The sequence below is a fragment of the Narcine bancroftii genome, unplaced genomic scaffold (genome assembly GCF_036971445.1).
Source record: "Narcine bancroftii isolate sNarBan1 unplaced genomic scaffold, sNarBan1.hap1 Scaffold_152, whole genome shotgun sequence".
Classification (NCBI taxonomy): domain Eukaryota; kingdom Metazoa; phylum Chordata; class Chondrichthyes; order Torpediniformes; family Narcinidae; genus Narcine; species Narcine bancroftii.
In genome coordinates this window covers 2,136,617-2,164,004 of record NW_027211887.1, presented here as the reverse complement: position 1 = coordinate 2,164,004, position 27,388 = coordinate 2,136,617, and the positions used below count along the sequence as shown (strand labels likewise).

The 27,388-nt window shown below is 41.0% G+C and overlaps 1 protein-coding gene across 3 annotated transcripts; it reads right to left on the bottom strand.

Moving 5' to 3' along the window:
* LOC138750464 (microtubule-actin cross-linking factor 1-like) lies at positions 1–27,388 on the bottom strand. Of its 3 annotated transcripts, none has more exons than XM_069912523.1 (8): positions 27,015–27,388; positions 16,423–16,632; positions 11,975–12,203; positions 11,426–11,742; positions 10,397–10,564; positions 7,595–7,718; positions 5,973–6,068; positions 1–1,215 (listed from the first exon to the last, which is right to left on the bottom strand). In XM_069912523.1, the coding sequence occupies exons 1-8, from the start codon at positions 27,210–27,212 to the stop codon at positions 1,208–1,210; spliced, it is 1,350 nt and encodes a 449-aa protein (XP_069768624.1). In that variant the 5' UTR covers positions 27,213–27,388; the 3' UTR covers positions 1–1,207. The 3 variants fall into 3 exon arrangements, with proteins under 3 accessions (XP_069768624.1, XP_069768626.1, XP_069768627.1); XM_069912525.1 differs by lacking the exon at positions 27,015–27,388 and adding an exon at positions 23,483–24,361; XM_069912526.1 differs by lacking the exon at positions 27,015–27,388 and adding an exon at positions 22,127–22,183.

Genomic DNA, 27,388 nt, shown 5'->3' with positions numbered 1-27,388 from the left:
GAGGAGAGGTTGTTTTTTTTTTCTTTATTTTGGTTATTTTTTTCTTTTTTTGGTTTTTATTGTATTAGTAAGGGGGAGGGGATGTAGTTTACAGTTATTTTATGTGTATTTGATTTTCTTTATGTAATTTGAGAATATTAAATAAAATCTTTCAAAGAATCGAGTGTGTATGTGTGTGTGTGGGGGTGTGGTAGGAACTGCCGCTGATCCCCGAGTCCTCCCCACTGCCGCCGCTGATCCCCGACCCCTCCCCACTGCTGCCTGACACATCGATTCCTCCAGACGCTCGAGATTCCAGCCGGCTTCTCTGAGCCGACAGGGTGTCACGGTTGATGTAGTGGTTAGGGCAATGGCTTTACATGGCCAGTGGTCAGGACTGGACCTCAGTTTGAATACTGCGCTGTCTGTCAGAAAGTTCTCCTCCTCGTTGCTATCAAGTGGCTTCTGTGTTCAATCTTGCCTTTGAAAGTTCTTCTGCATTCAGGACAGGTTGTTCCAGATGGCAGATCAGGCTTGGGTTGCTACGGCCTCTCCTCTCATCTTCTTCTATTTCTGCACATCTGCTGGCTTTGAAGGTTGCTGTTCCCTCTCAGATGATGGTTTGCCAGACCTTTCTGTCCATGGTTCATCCACCCTTTGACAGGTCTTGTTTTTCATCCTGCAGGGTGTCTAGCCACCCTCCTCACCAGGCAAGCCTGGTGGGGGAGCCGGTTTACTCGCCGACCACTCGACCATGCGACAGGTAGTACTGGGTTACATGGTACCAGTAGCACTCAGGCGAGTGACCTGACACGGATCCTTGTTTACTCTTCACTTCATGCAAAAAGGCTCCCAAGTACTCATGTTGACCATGACTGTGGCCAATATGCCTTTGTTGAAGAGCCTCAGGATCCGTACTTCCATTTCAGTTCATCTAATACTAGAAGGGGTGTCCTATAGTTGTTTCCTTGATGCAGAGTTAAAGGCTTTGGTGTGGGTGATGAATGACGTGTACAAAGGTTGGATCTGTTCACTACATTTTTTTTGGAGTTATAGAATTTTTAGGTGTTGGCAGAAATCTTGCTTGAACTTTGTTGAGATCCTCCAGGACTGGATGTAGAAATACCTGAACATGTTGATTGTGTTTCCAAGTGTGGCTGCCTTATTGACTGTTGGTCCTGCTACCAGCTCGACTTCCACCACAAGTTGTTGTCCTCCCTTCTGCGCTTCACGAATCTACAAGCAACGGAAACAAAAGTCATTCAAGGGAAGAGATGAACAGAGTTGAGGAAGATCACGCGAAGATGACCAATGGTCTTCAGCTCAAAATCATCTTCACTTTTTCGTAAAGATTCAGAGACAATAGAAACCCTTTAATCCCCTATCCCTCTATCCCTCCCCATTCGTCGACAACTCTTCCTCCCTCTCACTCCCTCTCCTTCCCCTCTACCTCTCACTCTCTACGAATATCCCTCCCCATCCTCAAAAACTCTCCTTTCCTCTCCCTCTCCTCCTCTTCCCCTCACCCTCTCCCAAAATCCCTATCCCTTCCTCAACAACTCTCCCTCCCTCTCCCTTTCCCCCTCCTTCCCCTCCCTCCCCTTCCCCTCTCCCTCTCCTTCTCTGCCTCACCCTCACCCTATTATTCCCCCTTCCTCGAAAACTCTCCCTCACTCTCCTTTCCTCTCCCTCTCCTTTCCCTCTCCTCCTCTTCCCCTCACCCTCAGCCTATATCGCTCCCCCTTCCTCACCAACTCTCCCTCTCTTCTTTCCTCTCCCTCTCCATCTCTTATCGCTCTCCTTCTCCTCTTACCCTCACACTCTTCCCTATATCCTTCCCCATTCCTCGACAAGTCTCCCTCCCTCTCCATCTCCTTCCTCTCTCCCTCTCTTTCTTCTCACCCTCCCACTATCCCTCCCCTTCCTCGACAACTCTCCCTCCCTCTCCCATTCCTTCCACTCTCCATCTTCTTCTCCTCCCCCACTCTCTCCCTATATCCCTCCCCCTTCCTCGATAACTCTCCCTCCCTCCCTCTCCTTCCCTTCCCCTCACAATCTCCCTATAACCCTCTGCCTTCCTTGACAACTATCCCTCATCCTCTTTCCCTTCTCCTTCTCCTTCTCCTCACCCTCTCCCTATATTCCTTACCCTTCCTCGACAACTCTCCTTCCCTCTCCTTTCCTCTCCCTCTCCTCCTCTTCCCCTCACCCTCTCCCAAAATCCTTATCCCTTCCTCTACAACTCTCCCTCCCTCTTCTTTCCTCTTTCTCTCCTTCCCCTATCCATCTACTTCTCCTCTTCCCCACACCCACTCCCCCAATCCCTTCCCTTCTTTGACAACTCTCCCTGCCTCTCCCTCTCCTCTTCCCCTCTAACCCACCCCCTTCTTCGACAACTCTACCTCCCACTCCGTTCTTCTCTCTCTCCTTCCCCTCTCTTATGCCCCTCACCCTCTCCCTATATTCCTCCCCCTTCCTTTACAACTCTCCCTCCCTATCCTTTTCTCTGCCTCTCCTTCTTCACTTCCTCTCCTTCTCCTCAAACTCTCCCTGTATCCTTCCCCCCTTCCTCGACATTTCTTCCTCTCTCTCCTTCCCCTTTCCCTCTCCTCCTCTTCCACTCACCCTCTCTCCCTCTATCCCACCACCTTCCTTGACAACTCTCCCTCCCTCTCCTTCCCCACTCTCTCTCTTTTTCCTCTTCCCTTCACCCTCTCACTATATCCCTCCCCCTTCCTCGACAACACTCCCTCCCTCTCTTTTCCTCTCCATCTCCTTCCCCTCTCCCTGCTCTTCCCCTCTCCCTCCCCTGAGTGAGGTGCTGGATTTGGGAGGGGTGAGGTCAAATGCAAGGGAAAGTCTACAATATATCCTTTCTAGCATTGATGGAGAGAAGGATTTTGAGCTGAACGCTCTTTGCTCCCTGAAAGAGACAACATGGTGGAGAGGATGGTAAAGAAACATCCAGCCTGCTGGATTTCATGATTTGGGGCACTGAGTTTAAAAGTTGGTGAGTCAAGTTACAGCTGTATAAAATTTTGGTTCGCCGCATTTGGAATATTACGTAGTGTTCTGGTCCCTGAATTCACGGAAGGATGTCGAAGATCTTGTAGACCTCTATCACGTCTCCTCTAATCCTTCTACACTCCAGCTCTGCGAACCTTGCCTCATGAGAATTGTTTCCCAATCCAGGCAGCATCCTGGTAAATCTCCTCTGTCCCCTCTCCTTCCTATAATGAGGTGACCAGAACTGAACATAATATTCTAAGTGAGTCATACCAAAGATTTATAGATTTGTAACATGACCACTCTACTCCTGAATTCAAACCCCCTATGAAGGAATCTCAGCACACCATAATCCTTGTTCACTCTCCTATCAAACTGTGCGGCAACCTTGAGAAATGTGTAGATTTGCAACCCAAGGTTCCTCTGTTCATCCACACTCTTAAGTAACCGACCATTAACTCTGGACTCAGCCTTCTGGTTTGTCCTTCCAAAATGCATCAACTCTCACTTATCTGGATTGAAATCCATCTACCACTTTTCTGCCTAACTCTGCATCCCACCTTCATCATTTTGTAACCTTTAACAGCCTTCATCTCCATCCACAACTCCTCCAAACCAACCTCCGTGACATCCGCAAACTTACTGACCTATCCATCCGCCTCTTCATCCAGGTGACATGAAAATCACAAAGAGCAGGGTTCGCAGAACAGATCCCTGCGGCACCAACCTCCAGGCAGAATACTTTCTTTCCACTACGACTCTCTGCTTTCTTCCGACATGACAGCTTTTATTTCATGCAGGTAATTTTTCGCTCATCCCATGACTCAGGACTTTCTGAAGGAGTCTCCTGTGACTGACCTTGTCAGATGCCTTGCTAAAATCCTCGTAGACCACATCTATCACCCTACCCTCATTAATTTCTTTTGTAACCTCCTCCAAAGACTGAGTTAGATTTGTGAGGCCAAAGCTTGCCTTCACAAAGACATGCTGACTATCCTTGAGTAGAGTGTATTTCTCCAGATCTTCATAGATCCCATCCTTAAGAATCCCTTCCATTAGTTTACTCACCAATAATGTAAGACTAACCCTAATTCCCAAGATTCTCCCTATTACCTTTTTTAAACAAGGGGACTCCATTTACCATTCTCCAATCCACCCGAGTCAAACTGCCGTCTATCACTCTCCTTTCCCACGTGAGTGGTGCTGCTGTCTCACCCCCCCCCCCCCCCACACATCTGGGTCACGCTGCTGCCTCTCCAACCCACCCCCCCACCCCTTCACCAAGGGTCGATATCGAACACTTTGGAGATCCCTAATATGTAATTTAAAGTAACTTAATGTCACTTTATTTGATTCAGCAGAGAGTGAGGCAGGGAGGCAAGGTTAGGGGGGCTTTACTAAAGCTCAGCCTGGAGTGGTAGTTAATCCGCCACAGTTGACATGGTGTTGCAGTCGTGCTCCAATCTTCAAATATGCCTGGATGTAGCAGGCATGGATAATTGCCGTTGATTTGCCACAACCCATTTTTTATACACTTGTGGATGCATGAAACTATGCACCAGCTTTGATCTTTTTCAAACTTCGAACATGCGAGGCAGGAGCTTCAATTGTAAGAACCCATTTACTTGTTTCAGATGGTGAAGAGAATCAACATCCACGTCATTCTGTGCATTTCTAAATGGCACATTGGGGAAGTAGTGAAATCAAATTGCATGAGTGGATGCAATTGGTTTGGATGAGACCTTAAACCACATCCTATATGGTTTTTAAAGAACATACAAGATTCTATCGTACAATAAATTCTGTTCTTTACCCGGCCTCGGGCCTAGTCGGTTCGAGCAGCGAGTCGGAGGAGACGGAGACCAGAGTTTGGGCAGTGTTCGGAGGAGGAGCGAGTTGAGAGTGACAGGTTTAATTGGTCAAGGCCAATAAAAGGAGGAAAAGGCAAAGGAGAAGCCAGAGAGGAGTGGCCCAATGAGAGAGTGGCCTGGTGAAAGAGTGGGGCTTCGAGGCTTTGGCTCGAGAGGCTTCACCGTATAGGGGCTGAGGTCGAGTATCTAGATTAAGGTAAGACTATATTTTTTTGTTATTTTCTCTTTCTAAGGTGAGGGGGAGAGAGAAGGGTTGAGTGTGAGAGCAGTTTGCTCTTTTCAGTGTCAGATGTGAAAGGTCCTGGAGTCTTCGACCTCCTGGACATCCACGATTGCACTAGGTGTACTGAGCTGCAGTGTCTCAGGGACCGTGTTAGGGAATTGGAGCTGCAGCTCAATGACCTCGACCTGGTCATTGAGAGTGAGGCCGTCATAGATAGGAGCTATAGCCAGGTGGTCTCAACAGGGCCACAGGAGGAGGATCAGTGGATTACATTTAGGAGAGGGAAAAGGGAAGAGACAGATACAGGAGGGGGCCCCTGTGACTGAAGCACTCAACAAATTGTACTCCTCCTTGAGGAGCATTCAGGCTGGGGAAGCAATCAATGGCTGTATCTCTGGCATAAGGTCGGCCTCTGTTGCCCAAAAGGGTAGGGAAAGGAAGAGGAGGGTAATAGTTATAGGGGATTCGATGGTCAGGAGGACAAATTGGGGATTCTGTGGATACGAATAAGGAAACAGATTGGTAGTTTGTCTCCCTGGTGCCAGGGTCTGGGATGTAACTTCTTGTGTCATTTCAGAACAAGTTGGATAGCTGCATGGATGTGAGGGGATTGGAGGGATACGGACAGGGAGCGGGTAAGTGGGGCTAGAGGAGCTCACTTAAATCGGTGTGGACTCGAGGGGCCGAGAAGTCCTGTATCCGGACTGTAATTGTCCCAGCCAAGATTTATCTTGCAATCAACATCATAAGGTCATTCCTGCATTGCTATTAGGGACCAGTTATGTGTGCAAAATAGCAATGTTTCTCAACTAGGTCAACGACCCTGCTTCATCAATCCAGAAATAAAACATTTCCAAAATCGCAGTGGTGAGAAGTGCCAGGTAAAAGTAAACCTTCGAGATCTTCCACTTGGACATTTGTCCGTTCCAACGTCCTCTTCTGCTCTGATGTTTCCTCACGCAAACGCTGGAATCTCTGTTCGATGGTAGCTAAAATGAACACAAGGTTCTGTTACACATACATTTAAAAGTTTCTTCAAAGGTTTACCACAAGGTTCCGGTGTTTTCATCCCAACAAACACATTTTTTGTTTTCGAGAAAGGAGAACTGTGGGTTTAGTAATATTTAAAGCAATGCAGAACAGAAGATGACGAGCAAAAAGTAGGGGCAAAAATGTGAGCAAGGAATCAAAAAAGTTTGGAGGGAATCAGCGTGAAATAGCAGACGAGTGAAATGAGGAACAGTGAAAAGGAAGGGACATTTGCAAAAGGAAATGGAGAGAGAAAGAGAGGGACAGTTGTGCAACTCTTTGTTGAAAACATGTTGAATTCAAGGCCTTTTACTCATCGAGAGGAGCAGGTGAAGTGGGGGGGAGCTGGGGCCAGGGAGGAGCAGGAACAACAATCAAAGCTGAATAGAGAAGACTCTGAGAGCAGCTGCAACCGTTCTCACCAGAACTGTATCCCGCCCTTCGGGTGCTCAGATGCATGGATCTTCAGTGCCCTCCCAGCACAGCACGAGAAATCCCCTCTCATTGGGGGTCTTTGAGCCATCACAGCCCTAAACACTTCCTTGGCTGCATGTTTGCCAGATGTTCCTACTTGGTAAATGGCCGCTGCTTAACCTTCTACCATTTCTACATACCCTCTATTTCTATTAATAACTGATCAACAAGACAAACACACTCTTCAGAAAATATAGAATTTCTGAGATTTAGGAAAGAAAACAAAAATGTATAAAAATAAATGAGCTGATAGAGCATCTGGAAAAAAGAAAAGCAACATTAACATTTCGATGGAGCTCGTGACTTCACTGCCTTGCTGGCATATTTTAACATTTGTTTCCTATTTCCAGTCTTGTTTCTATGATTGGAAGTTGTCTGGTTTCCAATCATTCAATCTCCTCTTCAATTGATGAGCCACGGACAAGTATGCATGACTGGAGCCTGGCTGCTTTATTAAATAATCGCAGAGCATCACTTTCAACGAATTCACTGCAAGAATTCCCATTTGCCGCCATTTTCATTACCAATGCTCCAAGTATGGTTCTTAATTCAGTACCTTCAATGCAACAATTTTATAAGACCCAACACTTCTAAGATGCACCACTCGAGCAGAAATTTCATTCAATAAACACACATTTTGCAATACTATTGTGATTCTGGCCTACGAGTCTGAATCACTGACCACAATTCACTGGAGAAAGTTCTATTGAACTTTCTTAAATACTGCATTTTATTAAAACATTTATTGAAGTGTGCACAGTTCTTTAGTTAATGGTCATTTTCAGAGCTGTTTATGAAATGATAGCCTATTTATGACGTGCTAGGTAAAGATGATTCAACATTTGAAATCCAATCAATTGCAAGAAATATTTTAGAATAGTTCAAAGAGGTTGGTGGGTCCCCACTGGTAATTTGCACATTTTGAAAATGTCTAATTTTCCAGCTGGAAGCATCACTTGTATTTGTTTAGAGAACCATTTTTTGATCTAAGGAGCAAATGTTGAAATGGTACCTGTGGTCTTTCGAAGCTGGAGTACATTTGGAACAACGTCAATGCTCAAGGACAGCAGGCACTTTGCTGCCTCCTGTAACTTTTCGACACCATCTTCATGTTCAGAAATTTCTCCCTGAAGGACCTGTGATTTCAAAATGACACAATGACTCATTCACAATAAAATTAATATTTCTTTCTGTATATCTTAGATTTGCCGATACTTTGGTTAATTTCGATATTGTCTTTGGGTCAAGGAGATAAACAGCCTGTGAAGACGATTCTATAAATTATCATAAATACCAACAACTCTCTGGCCTGCTTTGGGGTGAGGAGGCAAACATTTTCAAGGACCCAATAACCACAGGATATTGGAATTTTCTCAAACAACCAGATCAAACTTTCTATTGATCATTACTCATTACTCATTAATACTTCGAGGTATTTAATACGCCTGATGTTTGAGCATTTTCTGATGCTGTTGAGCTCATCATCTTTATCTTGTCTACATCTCTTGACCGGCCCTGAAGTCCCCTTGCAAACCATCAAGGTCACAAGAAAATATTTAAAAATGTTCTGATGCTTAGATTTACATCAGCATTGATAAAATAATGCTGAAGAACTCATTTGGCTTTTCACCACTAATGGACATAGATTTGGCTGCAGAGGGTTATTCTGCATTATCGTTTTTCGGCCCGTCCGTCTACTTTTACTCCGGATGACCCCTCTCCTCAATCCATCATCCTTCAAAAGTAAATATGTGTTCTCCCTCAGCAATCTGACCCGTTTGCAACTGCTATTCCCACGAGCACTTAATGGACCACAGCTTTTCTCCATGACCATCAATCCCAGGCCATTTACTGCAATAAATGGTCCGACTTTTCTCTGACTGCATGAGCAGAAAAGCCCTCCACTTCAGAAAAGCAAAACTGGAACTAGTGATTTGTCTTTCTGATTCAAATTCCAATTCCTCAAACATCAACTCCAGTCAACATGATGCCATTAGTTTAGTTAATGATGGAGAAGGATAGGTCTGGGACTCGGGTTGAGGTTCTAAATTGCAGAAAGGCCAATTTTGAGGAAATGAGAAAGGATTGAGAAGGTGTTGACCTGGAAAAGTATGTGCGGGGTCAGTGGAAGACCTACAAAGGTGAAATTTGGAAAGTACAGACTTTGCATGTTCCTGTCAAGATTAACAGGCTTAGGAATCATTTGGAAGTAGAGAGGTGTGCAGCAGGTATAGACATCACAGAGCAAATGAGGTGCTTGAAGAGTATAGAAAATGCAAGAAAAAACCTCAGTGAAGTTATCCTCAATGAAGATAGCAAGGCTATCTGGTTGATAATGCGGTAAATTGGATCAGCAAGTTTGCAGGTGACACTAGGATAGGAGGTGTTGTGGACAGCAAAGAAGATTTTCAAAGCTTGCAGAGGGATCTGGACCTGTTGGAAACATGGGCTGAAAAATGGAAGATAGAATTTAATGCAGATGAGTGTGAGGTGTTGCATTTTGGAAGGACAAGCCAAGAAAGGACATACATGGTAACCAGTCGGGCAGTGAGGAGTACGATAGAACAGAGGGATCTGGGAATACAGATACCTCATTCTCTGAAAATGGTGTCACATGTGGATAGGGTTGAAAAGAGAACTTTTTGCACATTGACCTTGATAAATCAAAGTATAAAGTATAATTGACATTGGTGAGACCCAATTTGGATTATTGTGTGCAGTTTTGATCACCTAACTGCAGGAAGGATGGCAATTGTGCAGAGATTGACTTGGATGTAGCCTGGACTTCAGGAGTAGAGTTGTAGGAAAAGGTTAAACAGGTTATGATTTTATTCCCTGGAGTGTAGAATGAGGGAAGATTTGAGAGAGATATTTAAAACGATATGGAGGACAGAGTAAATATAGGTAGGCTTGTTCCACTGAGAGCAGGTGAAATACAAACCAGAGGACATAGGATAAGGGTGAAGGGGATAAATGTAGGGGGAAGGTGAGGGAGAACGTCTTCACACAGAGTGAAGAGGTGGGAGAGTGGAGCAAGATGTCCGTTGAAGTGGTAACTGTGGGCTCAATTTTTAATTTGAAAAGAATTTGGACTGGTACATGGATGGGAGAGGTATGGAGGGCTATGGACTGGGTGTGTCAGAGGGCCTCGGCAGAAAAAGGGTTCGGAACAGACAAGAAGGGCCAAAGGGGCCTGTTTCTGTTCTGTAATATTGTAAGGTTCTATGGTTCGAATACTTCTTTGAAATAAATCAATCTCTGCCACTTTGCAAACAAATCTTACCTCCAAATGTGCTCCAAGTCACCACTTGCCTCCCACCTCCCTTCACCTGTTCCTGAAACCCCCATCTATGGAGTTATCGTCTCTGCACCTGATGATTCCATTAATGATTTGCTGAGATTTTTTGCTCTGCTGTTATAATCTTGGAGGTCGTCCAAAATTCTGCCACCATTCCCTTAGTCACCAGGCCCCCATTAAACATGGATAAGGTCTGAGGAAACCCATACTGAAAATAGACACACAATGAGAGCAGAACTGTTTGGCTTCTTTGTTACAGTTTCCAATCTTGCCCCCACCATCTGGAAGCAAATTGGCTGTTGGATCTTCATCAGGCTCCCATTAAAACCTGATCAAGGTGGAATGAATGGAGCTCAACTTCCTATTTCAGGTGCCAAACTTACAACCTCCCATGTGGCCTTCACCACTGTTATTGGATGTGCACATTAACATTATTTCAAAGCATTCATTATTCTACTCGTAAATTAGAATAAGCAACATTACACAGTGATTTATGAAATAACAACTTTAATTTACCATGATATTTTCAAGTTCTTGCTGCAAGATTTCTGGATTAGAGATGGCCTCCAGCTGAACCATTCGTCTTTCTGTTTCAATTCTCTCTAGCCACAAACGCAGCTCATCTGCCTTCTCTTGCCATTGTTCAAACAACTTTTTGCCAAGACGGGATCCAAGTCCAATGCACTATAGAGTGAAAGAAATGAATGAGTATGTGGATTTTTAAAATGTACGATTTTGTGATGCTATCAAATATCGAGTGTCCAATCGATCCAAAATGGGTCAAGCGATACATTACTGGTCCATTACTTATGCCAACTATCATTTTTTTGTTCCCTGCATCAAGTTTTTTGAGGGTCACAGACAAAAAGGCAATGTTCACTTCTCACCAAAGGTGAAATGCCTGTTACCCTGCCGTACTGTTCCATTTTCTTATTATGTCAATAATTCTTTTAATTAATATTTTGAGTTTGCTTTCAAAATAAACTGATTGTCAGGAATATATCAGAAGCATTGAAAACCTTCACAAATTTAGTGTGTCAGTGAAGATTAGACAGAAATTTTTTTGGGGCTGGGCTTGTTCCAGCCGAACACGCTGCATTTCTGTTATGCCATTCAAGCCTCACCGTTGAGTTTAGGAATATTGAACCAGCGATGTGACCTTTGTGGATTGGACACATTACACCTTGTTCAGTGACAAATACACGTGGGAGGCCAGTCTGGAAAATCTTCACCAGTTATGATCTGTTCGACATTTGATTTTATTAAAAGGAAATGAGATCACGATTTATTTTCTGCAATGGTCTCCGTCCAACTTGAGTGAGTTCGGCCACCAAGAGAGCTCCACAATACTGGAAAGATTTGATCATTGTTCCTGTTCTTCATGGGTATTATTAATAACAGCCGCAAACCTTTTCCAGAGCCACCCTTCTAAGACTAAAACTTACACAAGTTGCTCAGTCTATCAAAATGCTCTCAAGTTACTGATCTTAAGTAAAATTGGAGTTTAAATGCTATTAATCTAAAAAAAATGAAGATATGTCATACTTCTGATCGAAGTGTGTTGAAGCGAGCATCGGCGCTCTCAACCGTCTCCTCCACATGTTGGCTTATGGCATCAGGATCAATTTGGATCTTGTAGCTTTCAATTGCATTCCTGATTTCAAAGTGAAAGGCAGCATCAAAGACACTTTTCCAAGATCGTCTGAGGTGTCTTAGATCCCCTTTGTGAAATTGAAGATCTTTGAAGAGGAATTGCTGCTTCTTAAGTTTGAATGTCAATGACGTGGAGTCAAATTCCCCAGCTTTAATATTTGTTAGTTCCTTCTCCAAATGAATCATGAATGTTTCAAATTCATCGTGATCTGTTTAAAGGAATATAATGGTCAAATATTTAAATGTTTTAAAGCATTCAGAATGGTCAAAAAATACCAGATTATCTAGACTTTGACACATTGACAGGATCCTGTAATAATTACAAGTTGGGGTTATTCCAAACCACATGTAGCTTTCTGTTGTCTTACTTAGAATTCTTTTCAACTCTCAGTAAATAGTATTTTATAGTAATCTGGAAAATAAATGAATACTTTCCCTCACCTTTTCGGAACTTCTGCAATTCTAGATGCAGATCCTCAATCACATTTAATTGAGAATCTGCACTTGATAAAGCGGATTCGTACTCCTCCATCAAGACATTCAAGTTCTCCTGCAGTGCAACTTCCTCGTCTCGCAAAGGGTCCTGGACATTTTGTTCCAGGAAAGTCTGAGCTGCCTCTGTGGCCAAAACCAACTCTTGCTCTTTCCGGGACAACTTTTGGCGATGTTCCTAGAAAAGAAACAATCCTAGGTTCATTTTTATTGCTCCAAGTTGTGTTGGGGGAGGTAAGATTTCTATTTATTGCATTTGCAATTGAAATAAAATATTCAGGTTTCCCAATTTATTAAAAATCAGGGTACCAAAACACCCTTAAATACACACAGGAAACGTATTTCAAGTCTAGAAACCTAAACGGTTTTATCCTTTCGGAGGTTTAATCAACTACCTTGATCTACAATTCTTTGCTTGTGTCAAAGGATGAATCCTGCTGAGATGGAATAGAATATATTCCATATTTAATTTGACTGACAAGAAAATAAATCCTCTCCTTCAGTATTTGTACACAGTCCCTTCCCCATCAAACAGACTTACTTTAAACTTAAGCACATTAAACTTTTGTCATTTGAATGATCTCATCCTTATCTTTCTATTCAGGGATTTAATATTGTTTCATGATGTAAAAGAGAACACGTGAAATCTAACTAGAGTTGACTGTGATCTAGTCAGGAGAATGTGAACTAGTTTGTAACTGTGTAAGAATACACCCTTCTGACTGTAGTAACTGTCGTGCACCACTGTGGGGTGGGTGTCTATGTATATGAGTGTGTGAACAGTTTCAAGAGATGGTGGATCTTCTTGTCTTTTTTTCTTCACTGGTATCACTGTTTCCTTCACCCCAGACTTGCACATCTTCGCCCAGTGGTTTGCTATGCCGTAGGCTCCACATTCAGAACCATATGCGGGACAATCATTTTGGTCACGGAGGGGTGTTGTCTGCTGCCCTTCCTACAGGTCCTGGGGGTGGCACTTTTCTGATTGTATTTTTTATAGCATCAACCCTTCCTTCTCTTTGCTGTGGGTAGGTCTGCATTGATAGGGATTTCATTTGTGTCCTCGTGGATTCGAAGACTCTGCCTGTTTCTATATCTTTGGCCAGTTTCAAGCTATCCTTCCCTATAAGAGACTTTTGCATTCAGGATGGGCATATTAGTGGATCAGCTAATCTTTCCTCTATATCCTTCCATCTGCATTTTGCAGCATTAATTTTTGGTGTAGTAAGGAAGTTAGTAACAGTCTCATCAGTCTCTTACACAAAACCTTGAAATTCATTGCATTCAAGTCTAGGATTAGAGCTGAGTTCAAGGTGAGAAACAACCTTTGCAAATATCTGCTCTGGATCATTTTTCTCCACCCCGTAAGCTCTCAGCTTTTAAATAAGTCACGGCCTGGCTCCCCTGTCCAGACATGTATAGAACTAACCTTCTCCTCGCTGTTGCAATTTTAAAATAGCTTTTCACTACTAAATTGTACATCTGCTGAAACGTTTTGAACGATTCAACAATGTCTTCAGCCTCCCGTCCATCACTGGGTGAACTGCTGTTGCACCAGCCATTCATTTCCAGGTGTACTTTTTCTCTTCTTCCCCTTCAGATTTCAGTCACTTCCAATCAATTTTATAGTTTTATTCTTGTTCTCTTTACCGACCACTGCCAACATGTTCTGTCTCCGTGTTACCTGGGAGGATTCTTAAATAACTTAAAGATGCAAGATTCAAATAACAGAAGGGAGTTTACTTACTGATGCCTTCCACCATCTCAGGAAACTGTTCACACTCATACTCATGTATAGGTGCCCCCCAGTAGTGCACGACGGTTACCACAGTGAGAAGGGTGTATTCCTAGGAAGTTACAAAAGAGTTCACATGATCCTGACGAGATAACACACCCATCTCACTGTCGTAAATGTCGTGCACCAATGTGGGGTGCATGTCTATGTGAGTATGAACATTTCCTGGCATGGTGGAAGGCATCAATAAGTAAAATCTCTTCTGCTATTTGAATCTTGCATCTCTAAGTTATTTAAGAAGCCTCCCACACAGAGACATAACGGTGACTTTATTGTATTTATCTTTACCATTTTGTTCAACATCCTTTGGACTTGACAAGACTTTATTCAAGTCGCCTTATTCCAAAACAAACCAGGCTGTCAAGCACACACAGGGCAATAATTTGCATATATGTTAAGCAATGCTTTACGAAAAGAAGATAACACCAATTGGTAAATGTTTAAAGATCTTTGCTCTTTTTTAACGATGAAAATCTGACTTGAGCACTGCATATTAAGGAATGACAAACATGAAAATCTATCCCCATTTTAGTGAAAACATTCTGGGTTATTATCATTTTCACATTAGTACTTCAAGATGCAGGTGTCCCTGCCAGGGCCCAAACTGATTAGTTCTGCCTCACTGCCGGCAATATCATCATGGACCACCTTCTTGAATAGCTGTCATGCTACTTGTCAAGGTCTTTCTACAAAGTTGTAAGGTTGGGAGTTCTGAATTTAGCCCCTGAGAAGGGATAGGAGTGTAAAGGGGAATCAGCAGGTAGTAATGTTCCTACAGACCTACCGCACGTCCCTGTCCATGTCAGGTGGCACCTCTTTGGACATATTCTTGGAGTCGAGTAGATGTCGTTCACTCCGTTGATAGGATACAGGACCACCTCAGTGGAGAGAATGAATGGAGGGCCAATCAAGCCAACTGCTTTGCTCTGCTGTTGAGGTCCTTGGGCCCTTTGGGAATTGTGCTCATCCAGTCAAGTGCGGAGCAAAGGTTCGCCACCTACTGCTTGACAGGTAGCCTCTGATCTGCTTTGGTTATTACAGTACTCAAAATGGCTGGTCCATGTTAGGACCACAGTGAGAAGGAGACCTGGAGTCATGTGACAACACCCAAATGAAGTACCATTATGCAGGTTATTGGTGAACAATGCCACTTTATGTCACAGTGTGTGGGCCACACTTTCCATCGGGCAGCTGATTATTAAAGTATGGCTGTGTCTGCTTTTGGTAGATGGACCAGATACCAGAAGAATTTGCCACTTTGTCAGAAAGATGTCAGTGCATCAACTGTGACAAGAGGTGCAAAAAAATCTGGACTGAACTTCTTCAGTCTAGTCCTATTTGCACTTGGTGTTCCAAAGTAAAATAAATGGGGTGAAAGTGATTTCTGTGATGGTGTCGGAAGAACCTGATGGAACATGCTAGAAAGTGTCTTAACCCCAACTTTGTTATTCAGAAGCTGAGGCCTACCTCCACTGAGAATGAGGTGACCCTTGGTCCCTCTTTTCCTGTTTACTGTTCATGATCCAGCTGGAATGACGACAGAGCTCAAATTTCATCAGCGGTTAATTCTGTCTTTGGAATGTTATTTTTTTTTCTGCATTGCCTGCCCACTGTCCAATGTTGTAAGATTATCAGTCTGGCACCTCATGTGCATCTGAATTCCCCATTAAACCATGGTGATGACTTGTCTTGGTTGTAATGGGAGAACTAACGATGGTAAGTAACACTTTCCTGCTGCAAATGTTAAAGGCCCATCGTACCTTTTGGCCACTGTGATTCCAGCTGTCAATTTATTCTGAATCTATCCCATTTAGCACAATGGTGCTACCACACATCAGAATTGAGGGAGCCCCTGGAGAAACATGGGATGGATCTTTCTGCTCCTGCTGTCACCAACAGTTGCTTCAACAACAGGAAAATTGTGGTAGTGAGGGGGTGTAGCCTTACTCACTCTCTTTTCCAAACCAATCCCTAGATCTGCACAAGGATCTGGCCTGGTTGAGTGGACGAACAGTGACGTTGCTACGCCAGAATTCATTCCGGTGGTGTATGCTTCCTCAACCCTTTTTGGTTGTGAATAGCTTGCATGGCCCATTCAATGGGTTATAAAGAGTTAATCACATGAGTGGGTGCTGGAGTTATCAAAATAGGGGAGGAGGTTCTTCCCTTTACAACATCAATATCCACATTATATGTGAATACAGCATTACTGAGGTGAAGAGTTTTTGTTAAGAAGCTGCCATGGTGAGATTGTTAGTGAAGGGTCTCTGTGACCATCGTCAATCACTGCCCCTTCACAAGTAAGTTAATCATATTCCCGTCATCTCTCATCACTTGCGTGACTGGGCCAGAACAAAGAACAGTAAGTAGGACTGAGTTAGAAAGAGGATCTGCTAGATCTTTGAATAGGATTGGGAGAAGATCGTCAAAATTCAATTCAACATTATTTGGAAATTGTGTTAGTCATTATTTAAGTGAAATTTATTTAGTCGCCTTTCATCAAATCTGTACTGATCAGAGGTTCTGATGAAAAGTCCAATCCAAAATATTTTTACAATTGTTCGAATATACACTTATCCAAAACACCTGGAAGTGTTCATACCTTCAGGCCTTGCTGGTGGTCATTCAGTCTTTCGCCCATCTCAGCAAATGACCCCATCGCATCGTCCTCTTCCTCCATCTGGAAACCATCACCTAATGCGTAGAATTCGTCTTCGGTGATATGAACTCCATAGTGACCCTCGACTGCCAACCATTTCAGAAGATCACCTACTGTCTTCTTATGTTTTTGTAGGTGATCTTCTGTTGTTTCCTACAAATTGCAAAATCCTGTTAGTTTGAAGACGTGTTGTACTTTCCTGGCAGCAATTCCATATTCCCTCATCTATTTGCAAACCCTTGGGATTGAGGAGGATGTGAAACCACTTGAGTGGAAGATGCCTGTTTATAAACAGGGGCCATTCCACACCATTTCATCGGAATATGCACATGGGCAACACGTGGTCTTGCCCAGTCTTGGATCAATACGAAAAGGATGGAAAATACTAAAGACCAGCCTCCTATACACACACACACGGGCATCGACGGAATTCCGCTTCATCATTTCCCTGCTCATGTCTCCCTAACACTGCCTTCATTTCTCGGGCCCCTTCGTCTAATCCCTCCCCTTTCATTTCAAAGGCCTTCTCTGCGTCTAAAGCAACTGCTACTGTTGGCGCTTTACTCCCTTCTACTGCATGAATTAAGTTAATAAATTTACAAATATTGTCTGTTGTGCGTCTTTTTTTAATAAATCCAGTTTGGTCTAGATTTACCATTTTAGGTACATAATCTGCTCATCTGTTTGCTAATAGTTTAGCTATTATCTTATAATCTGTGTTAAGTAATGATATTGGTCTATATGATGCTGGTGCGAGTGGATCTTTCCCTTGCTTTGGTATTACTGTAATTATTGCTGTTTTACATGAATCTGGTAAGCTTTGTGTTTTGTCAATCTGGTTGATTACTTCCAGGAGGGGAGGAATTAATAAATCTTTAAATGTTTTATAGAATTCTATTGGGAATTCATCCTCTCCTGGTGTTTTATTATTTGGTAGTTTTTTTTTATTATCTCTTGTATTTCTACTATTTCAAATGGTTCTGTTAATTTATTTTATTCCTCTATTTGTGATTTTGGTAGTTCAATTTTAGTTAAAAATTCATCTATTTTGCCTTCTTTCCCTTCGTTTTTAGTTTGGTATAATTGTTCATAGAATTCTCTAAAGTTTTCATTGATCTCCGTTGGATTATATGTGATTTGTTTGTCTTTTTTCCTTGATGCCAATACCATTTTCTTAGCTTGTTCTGTCTTAAGCTGCTATGCTAGGATTTTGTGCGTTTTTTCCCTTAGTTCATAATATTTCTGTTTTGTCTTCATTATGTTCTTCTCCACCTTATATGTTTGTAGTGTTTCATATTTTATTTTTTGATCTGCCAATTCTCTTCTTTTAGTTGTATCTTCCTTCATTGCTAATTCTTTTTCTATATTTACTATTTTCCTTTCCAACTGCTCTGTTTCCTAATTATAGTCCTTCTTCATCTTGGTTACATAACTTATTATTTGCCCTCTAATGAACGCTTTCATTGCATCCCATAGTATAAACTTATCTTTCACTGATTCGTATTTATTTCAAAGTACATTTTAATTTGTCTTTCAATGAATTCTCTAAAATCCTGCCTTTTAAGTAGCATGGAGTTTAATTTCCATCTATACATTCTTGGAGGGATGTCCTCTAACTCTGTTGTCAATATCAAGGGTGAATGGTCCAATAATATTCTAGCTTTATATTCTGTTTTTCTTACTCTATCTTGCTTACGAGCTGATAACAGAAATAGGTCTATTCTTGAGTATGTTTTATGTCTACCCGAATAATATGAATATTCCTTTTCCTTTGGGTGTTGTTTCCTCCATATATCCAAAAGTTGCATTTCTTGCATCGATTTAATTATAAATTTGGTTACTTTGTTCTTTCTGTTAATTTTTTTCCCAGTTTTATCCATATTTGAATCCAAATTAAGGTTGAAATCCCCTCCTATTAATATGTTCCCTTGCGTATCTGCTATCTTCAAAAAAATATCTTGCATAAACTTTTGATCTTCTTCGTTAGGTGAATATACATTGAGTAGATACCAAAACTCCAAATATATCTGACATTTTATCATTACATATCTCCCTGCTGGATCTATTATTTCCTCTTCTATTTTAATTGGTACATTTTTACTGATTAATATAGCTACTCCTCTTGCTTTTGAATTATACGACGCTGCTGTTACATGTCCTACCCAATCTCTCTTTAATTTCGTGTGCTCCAATTCAGTTAAATGTGTTTCTTGCACAAATGTTATATCAATTTTTTCTTTTTTCAGTAAATTTAGCAGTTTCTTCCTTTTGATTTGGTTATGTATTCCGTTAATATTTAAAGTCATATAGTTCAACGTAGCCATTTCATACTTTGTTTATCTTCCCTTTCCGTTTCTCCATCATCATCTTTCCTTCTTATCCATTTCTGTTTTCTTGTTTTGAACACTTTATAAGACAACATTTCTAAAACATCAAACATTTTCCTTATTCTCCTATTTAAAACTTCTTTAACCCCATTCTCCCCTCCCCCTCCTGAGTTGCCCTTTATCTCTTGTTGGGCAAACACATCTCCCCTCTCCATTTGGATTTGCGAATTCACTCGCAAATGTCAACTGATTTTGCAGTGACCATAACTCATCCCCACCCAGCCCCCCACCGGAAAAGATTTCAATTTTCATATGTAACAAAGGTCACTCTTTTAATTCCCTCCTTATTCCCTCTATTCCCTTTCATTCCCTTATTAATTCTTATCTATACTCTATATATTTTCCTCTAAATACGTATACATTCATGTATACACACACATACATACACATCTACATATATATATATATATATATAATAAATATATATTAATATATATATATATATATAAAATATATATATATTATATATATATATAATATATACATACATATACCCATATACACACATACATATAGTTCGTGGTCATTTTTACTCTCATTACATGTCTTCATCTCTCTGCTTGTTTTGTAGTTGTTCTGCAAATTTTCGTGCTTCCTCTGGATCCGAGAATAGTCTGTTTTGTTGCCCTGGAATAACTATTTTAAGTACCGCTGGGTACTTTAACATAAATTTATATCCGTTTTTCCATAAGATCGTTTTTGCTGTATTGAACTCCTTCCTCTTCTTCAGGAGATCAAAACTTATGTCTGGATAGAAAAAAAATTTTTGACCTTTGTATTCCAGTGGCTTTTTGTCTTCTCTTATTTTCTTCATTGCTTTCTCCAATATATTTTCTCTTGTTGTATATCTTAAAAATTTTACTAAAATGGACCTTGGTTTTTGCTGCGGTTGTGGTTTCGGGGCTAATGTTCTATGTGCCCTCTCTATTTCCATTTCTTCCTGTAATTCTGGTCTTCCTAGGACCCTGGGGATCCAATCTTTTATAAATTCTCTCATATTCTTGCCTTCTTCATCTTCCTTAAGGCCCACAATCTTTATATTATTTCTTCTAATGTAGTTTTCCATTATATCTGTCTTCTGAGCTTACAGCTCATGTGCCTCTTTAACTTTTTTATTAGATTCTTCTAATTTCTCTTTTGTCCTCTACTTCCATTTCTACGATTATTTCTCGTTCTTCCACATTCTCCACTCTTTTTCCTATCTCTGATATGACCATTTCTATTTTATTCAATTTTCTTCTGCATTCTTAATTCTTCTTTTTATCTCATTAAATTCTTGTAATTGCCATTCTTTCACTGATTCCATATATTCTTTGAAAAAAGATACATCCATTGTCTTCCACTTCTTTCTGTTCTTCTTCTTCTTCTTCCTCTGGATTGACTATCTGTTGTTTCCTTCTTTTCTTTTTACCTTCTTCTTTCTTGTTGTCGTTATTGTCTCTGTTCTGCACCAGCTGCTGTGCTGCAGGTGTCTCTCTCAGCTGTGGAGATGGACTCCGCAGCTGTTTCCCCCTCCCGTCAGTGTGTTTTTTTTCTTGCGCGGTTGCGCACTTTTACTCGGCTCTGTGAGCCATTTTTGTAGTCCCGAGCCCGGGACTTCCACTGACCTGAGGGAGCGGGCTTCTCTCTCCGCGGCGGGCCTCCTCGGACAGGTAAGGCCTTCACCTTCTTCTTCCGACGTTCTTTCTTCTTCTCTTCTTCCCGTTGTTTTCGACTTTTCTCTCTTCGCTGCCATTTTCTTCTCACCTTTATTTTTACTTTGTTTTAAATTTTAATCTTGTACCTTTGTGTTTTGTGCGTTTTTTTTAAACTTTTCCGGAGAGGGCTGGAATTCCCTGACCGGCCACTACTCCATCACGTGACTCCCCCAACTGGATCATCTTCAGCTGTCATCATTTTCTTAGTCACAGACCTAGTTACCGCACATGCAGGATATATCTCACCATCCTCTCTAACCACATCCTTACTAGGCCAATTTGTCAATCTTAAAACTGACCCAACTTTATTCTCTGACAAATCATTCCCCAGCAAAAACGAGACACCTTGCATGGGTAACTCCTACTACAACAGTTCCTTTGACTAATTCTGAATTTAGCACAACCTTGTGAAGCAATATTGACCCTACCTCATCTCCAACACCTTTAATCAAAGTTGTCTCCTCTGTGTCTGTCCTTTGATCCACAGTTAAAACGGTTTCTAACAACAATGACTGAGCAGCCTCAGTATCTCTAAGAATGTTAACTGGAACCTGTGGTTCTCCCTCCTTTATTGAGACAAAGCCCTCTGACACAAAAGGCTTGAAAACATCCATGACCTACTGATCAGGTTATGCACCTCTGCTCTCCTTAAATTCCACTGTTTCTGTATACATGGTTCTGGTTAAACCTGTTTTTACCTTTTCTGTTTCAAGACTAGACAGTCACACGACCAGCTTTCTTACACAAATGGCATATAAATACAGAAGTTCTGTCCTTTCCTACCTTTCCTTCATCTTTTTTCTGAACATTTTCTCCAGACTTTATTTCAGCCCTACTATCCTGCTCCATCCTAACCTTATGAACAGGTTTATTAATCTGGTCCACATGAGCTCTCTGAAAATGCCTATTATTCTGGAATGTCCTTTTGTGAGTCTTCCTCAACAAATTTTCCTTCACATGTAATATTTCACTATTATAATCCTCTACGTTTGTACTTTTCTCATCCAATGTTTAACTTCAACAATTTTCAATGCCTCAGAAATAGCCATCAGTTCCTATTTTCTCACCTTCTGCAGTTCTGCAGGTGATGGTTGTAACAAAAATGTATCAACATCCATTGCTGCAGTTTTTCCAGACACAAGCTTTCTGTTAGCTTGTAAAAATAGCCTGCAAAAACATCCCAATCAACTAATAAATCATGAAACTGCAATGTTCAAATCCTAAAGGATGAGCCCCCATAAAATGTTACGGAGTCCAGATGACCCCAAAAACCAGTAGCAATAGATATGCACGACAACACAGGGTTATTTAAACAAAAGTAGTTTAGAATTTTATTTGAACATGAAAACAGAATTGAACTTTAACTTATTACTTAACCTACCTAACCCACTTAATCCGCCCTCAAATACTAAGTGCAGGTGAGTGTAATGTGTATTGAAGATTAGAAAAGTTTTTTGGATCACAGTCCAATCTCACTGGTTGCAGGCAATTCTTGCAACAGTGCTCATACATTAGCATTAACAAAGTTCACCAAGCTTTGGTGTTTAACAGACAAATGGTTACCACTCAGAAGGGCTCTTGCTGGTTTTCAGAGAGAGAGATTCCATTTCCAGAGCATCTGCAACTGATTTCTTCTTAATTAGTCTTTCTGACAGATCTTGCCCCCTTCAGGGTTCTCCGGATGATCCTTTTTCTTTCAGGTCATCTTTCAGACCACCAGTCTTCTCCTTTGACCAGGCAGCCTTCCAAAGTTTGGCAGCTTGTCCCTCTGGAACAGATTTCTCTGACTCCTTCTCTCTCACTCCCTCCCTCTCTGAGAGCAAAGCTGTTCTAACTCTGCCTGCTAACGCCACATGCTCTCCTAGGCAAGCTGTATGTGGATACTTTGTTGCTCCTTTGCAAAAAGCAGGATGCAATAATCCTGCTAAAATTCTGGCTTTTCAAATGTGTGTGTGTGGAAGCTGCTCGAGTAATTCATTCCAAGCTACCTCTAAAACTCTTGTCACACTGCACATTCAGAGATCTGAGAAGAAACCTTGGCCGAGCCAACTTTGCTTGAAAGTAAACAACAATCACTAGCGATCTGTGGTCGTCTCAGCCTTCCTTAAGATAGGTTGCAGACACCACTTTATCAATTAGTGCATTGGATCAGGTAGTGCCGGAAATACACAGAGAAGCCGCTGTGTGGAGATTTCACAGAAATACAGTTTAGAAGCAGGAAAGGATCAGATGTTATTGAACAACAATGAAAGGAACTATTAGCATGTGGTCTACAAAGTAACCTTCTTTTTGTATACTTTATTTAAAATCAAATTCAAAATCCACAATAAAATACATCATATTAACATACAAAAATTTCCCCATATATACCCCCCTCCCACCCCCTCTCTTAGCTCCCTCCCATCCTCTACAACCTCAAACTAAAGAAACAAACCATCATAGTCGGGTTTGATGTCACCAATCAACCATGACATATTTAGACCCATACATTTCACAGAGGGACCCGCACATTAACAAAAATGGTAGACGCATGGCGTAAATTGTAAGTTATCTTTTCCAATGGAATACATGATTGCAAGTCCATGTGCCATCTCTGAATACTTAATTCAATTTAATCTTTCCAGGTTATAGCTTTACATTTTCTCGCTACTGCCTATTCCAACTGAATAAATGCAATTTGAAATGTATCCAATTTCATTTCCAAACTCCATTTTACTTCATATGTCCCAATAAAAATTCCATAATTCCATTCAGAAAGGGTTTCACCTGATCACCTAACCATACTGAATGTAAAAAAGACCCTATCTATTCCCCACATTGAAAACACATATCCAAAGAGATAAATCTATACCTCTTCAACTTCTCAGGTGTTAAGTAAAGTTGATGAATAAAATTATAATGAACGAATCTTTATCTTACGTTTACTGGCTTAGTCACACTGTCCTCACATAATGTCATCCAATCATCCTGAGAAATTAAAACCGACAGATCCTTCTTCCTTTTACTTCTCACTTTATAAATATCCGACTTAGGCATCTTATTTTGTAATAAAGCATACATTTGTGTAATCAATCCCCTTTCCCCTCCTTCAATAATTGAACATTCAAATCTCTTCCTTCGAGGTAATCTCAAACTGTGTCCAAAATTATCTAGTAACAAAGTTGGTAACTAAGCATGGACCTGATCCATATTTTTCATTCCATCATTGATATGAAACAAAATTTCCAGCTTCATAACAATCTTCGGCCAAGATAATACCTTTCTTTTCCCAAATATTCAGGAATACGTGATTTATTTTTATACAAAGCTTATTTTAATACAAAGGGTTTTAGCCGAAATTTTGCCCTCAGCACCAATAGCAACGTTGGTCCGATACCATATTTCCATGAAATGTTTTAACACCGGTAAAGGATAATTTTGGAAAAGTTGAGCATTCCATTTATAAATAAACTGTATCATTCTTTGTTCATGAAGCTGAGCCATTTGGATTTTAGCCCAACGTAAACATTGTTGTGATCCAACCATTCTATTAATAAACTTGAATTGTGCCGCTTCATAATAATCCTGAAAATGTGGTAATTATAAAACTCCAAGTCAATTTTTGTATAGATACTCTTGCCAATTTACCTTTTCATAATAAAGATCTTCCCAGCACATGGAAATCCTTAAAACCTTTTAGGAATCCCACATGTAATTGATTGACAAAAATACTGAATACGGGGGAAAACATTCATTTTAAAACACTGTCGTGATGGACACAACCAAGAAAGACTCAGCCACCACATTGAAAGCCATTAATGACGTTTTTATTCAAATTCAGCCCACGCCCGCTTAAGGGCAGCCTAAGCTCAGTCACCTCGTGCATTGTGATATCAGAATCGCTGCCCCAGGCGTGCGCTGGGCAGGTGACTTGAGGCAGGGAAAAAACCTTGACAGCGCCATCTTCCCATGGCTGCTCCGCCATGTGGCGTTATACACCATGGGAGACTGCGCCGCCACATCGCCCTATTAAAGTTATCAGTAAATCTTTCCACCTATTTAAATCTAATTTAATTTTATGCTATAATAGTCTATAATTCAACTCATATAAATGATTATAATTATCATCTACATTTATCCCAAAATACTTAATTTTATCCAACCGCTTAAATGTAACAATATCTGCAGTTTGCAAAATCCATTCTTGTCAAAGGCATCATTTCACTCTTATCCCAATTAACCTTATATCCTGATAATGCACCACACTGTTCCAACCTTGCATGTAACCTTCCTAACGACTGCGTAGGATTTGTTAAATATATCAAAGCATCATCGGCAAATAAATTCATTTTATACTCTTCCTCATTCGCCTTAATATCTTTAATATCACTATCTTGTCTAATCATTCGCGCTAACGGTTCAATAACCAAAGCAAATAAAGCCGGTGACAAAGGACACCCTGTCAAGTTGATCTAGATAATATAAAAGAAGAAGATACTTGTCCATTTGTCACCACTCTAGCCAATGGATTTTTATATAAGGCCTTCACCCAACCAATAAAGAGTGGCCCAAATTTAAATTTTTCCAATACCTTAAACAAAAATCCCCATTTTACTCTGTCTGCAAGGTAACCTTAATTAGAGAGAGGCATTAGATTAGATGTATTTTTTAGATTTAATTTTTCGAGTTGTTTTCTTTTTCTTTTTATTCTTTTGTTTTGTACAATTTATTTCAATAAATGGGTTCACCATATAGATTATTTCTTATTACATTACAACTCCGATTATCTGAAAGGGCTGTGATCAACCGGCTGCTGCCGAGAGGCCGCTCTCCTGGACGACGGCAGGACAAGGAATTCTTCCAACCACTTGCTGGGAGTGAGTGGTGTGCAGTTTGATGGGAGAGTTGGAGAGAAAAGTCAATAGGGGAAGGTAAAGAAGGAATAGAAAAAGAGAGGGGAGGGAGTTACCTGAAACGAGAACAATCGATGTTCTAATTTCACGTGCAATAATTTTTTTTTCAACCTGAGAGGTTAGTTTGTCTCTGAAAAATATTTCAGATAAATGAAGATTCCTGATTTGTTTTGGATATCTTCATTTATTTGAATTTTTGTAAACTTTTGGATAAATGAGGATTTCAGCGAATCTGATTTTGGATGATTGGAGTTGGAGTGTAATTGTTTTGGAGGTTAACAAGTCATCCTGAATGTAGTTTCATTAACTTTGTTTTCTTCGCGTGTCCTTACTCGTAATGGAATGAATTGTCACGTGGTTTTCAGATTTCTGTATGTATGCTTATATGTTAAACTCAATAAAAACATTTTACCAAGAACAAGCATGTGGTCTTGCAGGTAAAAGTCACAGTTAAAACTTAATGACTATTTTCAAATCCACTGCAAAGCATTATCTTCATCATGTGAACCATGGCAGTGAACAAAACAAAAGTATCTGGAAAAAGCAAGGCAAAACACCTTTCAGGATTGGCCCAATGAACATTGGTTCAAGGGTTGCTGAAGGCATTGCAACTGAACACATGGCACAGGGTCAATCCCCAGAGACATTCAGATTTTACACCTATACACTCAAGGCTGAGGTTTCTGACTTGAATTTGATGAAAGGCAAACCACAGATTCTTGGTGCATCTTTACGAAGAACACTCTTGTTTTGATTTCAGCCAGAAAACCAGGACTCCAGTCTTTCATCAGTCTTTCTTCCAGGGCAGAAACCAAAGGAAAGGGTACATTCTTCTGGGGGTCCTTGGTTAATATTTACTCTTAAATCACCATGGCAGAAACACAGAACATAGAACACTGCAGCATAGTACAGGCCCTTCAGCCCTTGATGTTGTGCCAACCCATATATTCCTTCCTAAAAAAAGCACTAAACTCTCCCTACTCCAAAACAATAAAGAGAATTTAATTCCTGCCTTTGACAGCCAATTGTTCCCAGAAGAAATATTAAAAATAATTATACTTCAAATGTAACAACAGAAAATGTTGGAAATAGTCAGCAGGTTGGTCACCTCCTGACTTGCTGGGAGTTTCCAGCCTTTTCTGTTCTTATTGAAATATCCAGTAATTCCAGTTTTATCATTTACACTTTAAACCTTGGGGATCCTTTGTGCTGTGAAAGGAAAGAGAATGTTTTTCATTTTAATTTACAAAAATAAGACTATCTTGACCCATTTATTAAGTAGGAATGTATAAATTCCAAGTAGGATTCACTTGTTGATGACCTTGTTTAAGTTTCAGAATAAATGAAGCACCCAATCTGTAGATGCTTTGGAAAAAGATAAGACAAAGCATAACTGATTTACCAACACTGAATTGGAGATAATTAGCTGCGAAACACCAAACTCTCCTTATAGGATGAGTGTCTGATGTTTACGTGAGTAATGAACCTTGTGCACACAGTACAACTTATGTTCATTTCGACATTGCCTCATAGAAGGTTTCACACGTGACCGAGAGTACCTGCTGCGTGTTTTCTTCCCTGCGGTCGACATTGAAGTCTGACGATTCCTCCGCAGCAACTCGGGAATGAAACCACCTGCCTCTGATCTTCTTGCAGCAGTTGCACGTCATTCTTTTCCGAGGAGTGAGGGATCTCCTACTCTGCTCCTCTTCCCCAGCCACTCGTGCCACTCGTAGACAGCACAAGGCATTGCCCATTCTCCTGCAAGTCACACGCGAGGTGTTTCCAGTGACGTGTGATGTAGTAATTCAAATACGTCACCACCGTGAGCCTCACTTGGCCAAAAAGCCCTGGTATTCGGCAAAGACTGTGCCACGCGCTCGCACCACGTTCAACCCTCACAATGAACACGACTGCAGTCTCAGCAACTGGG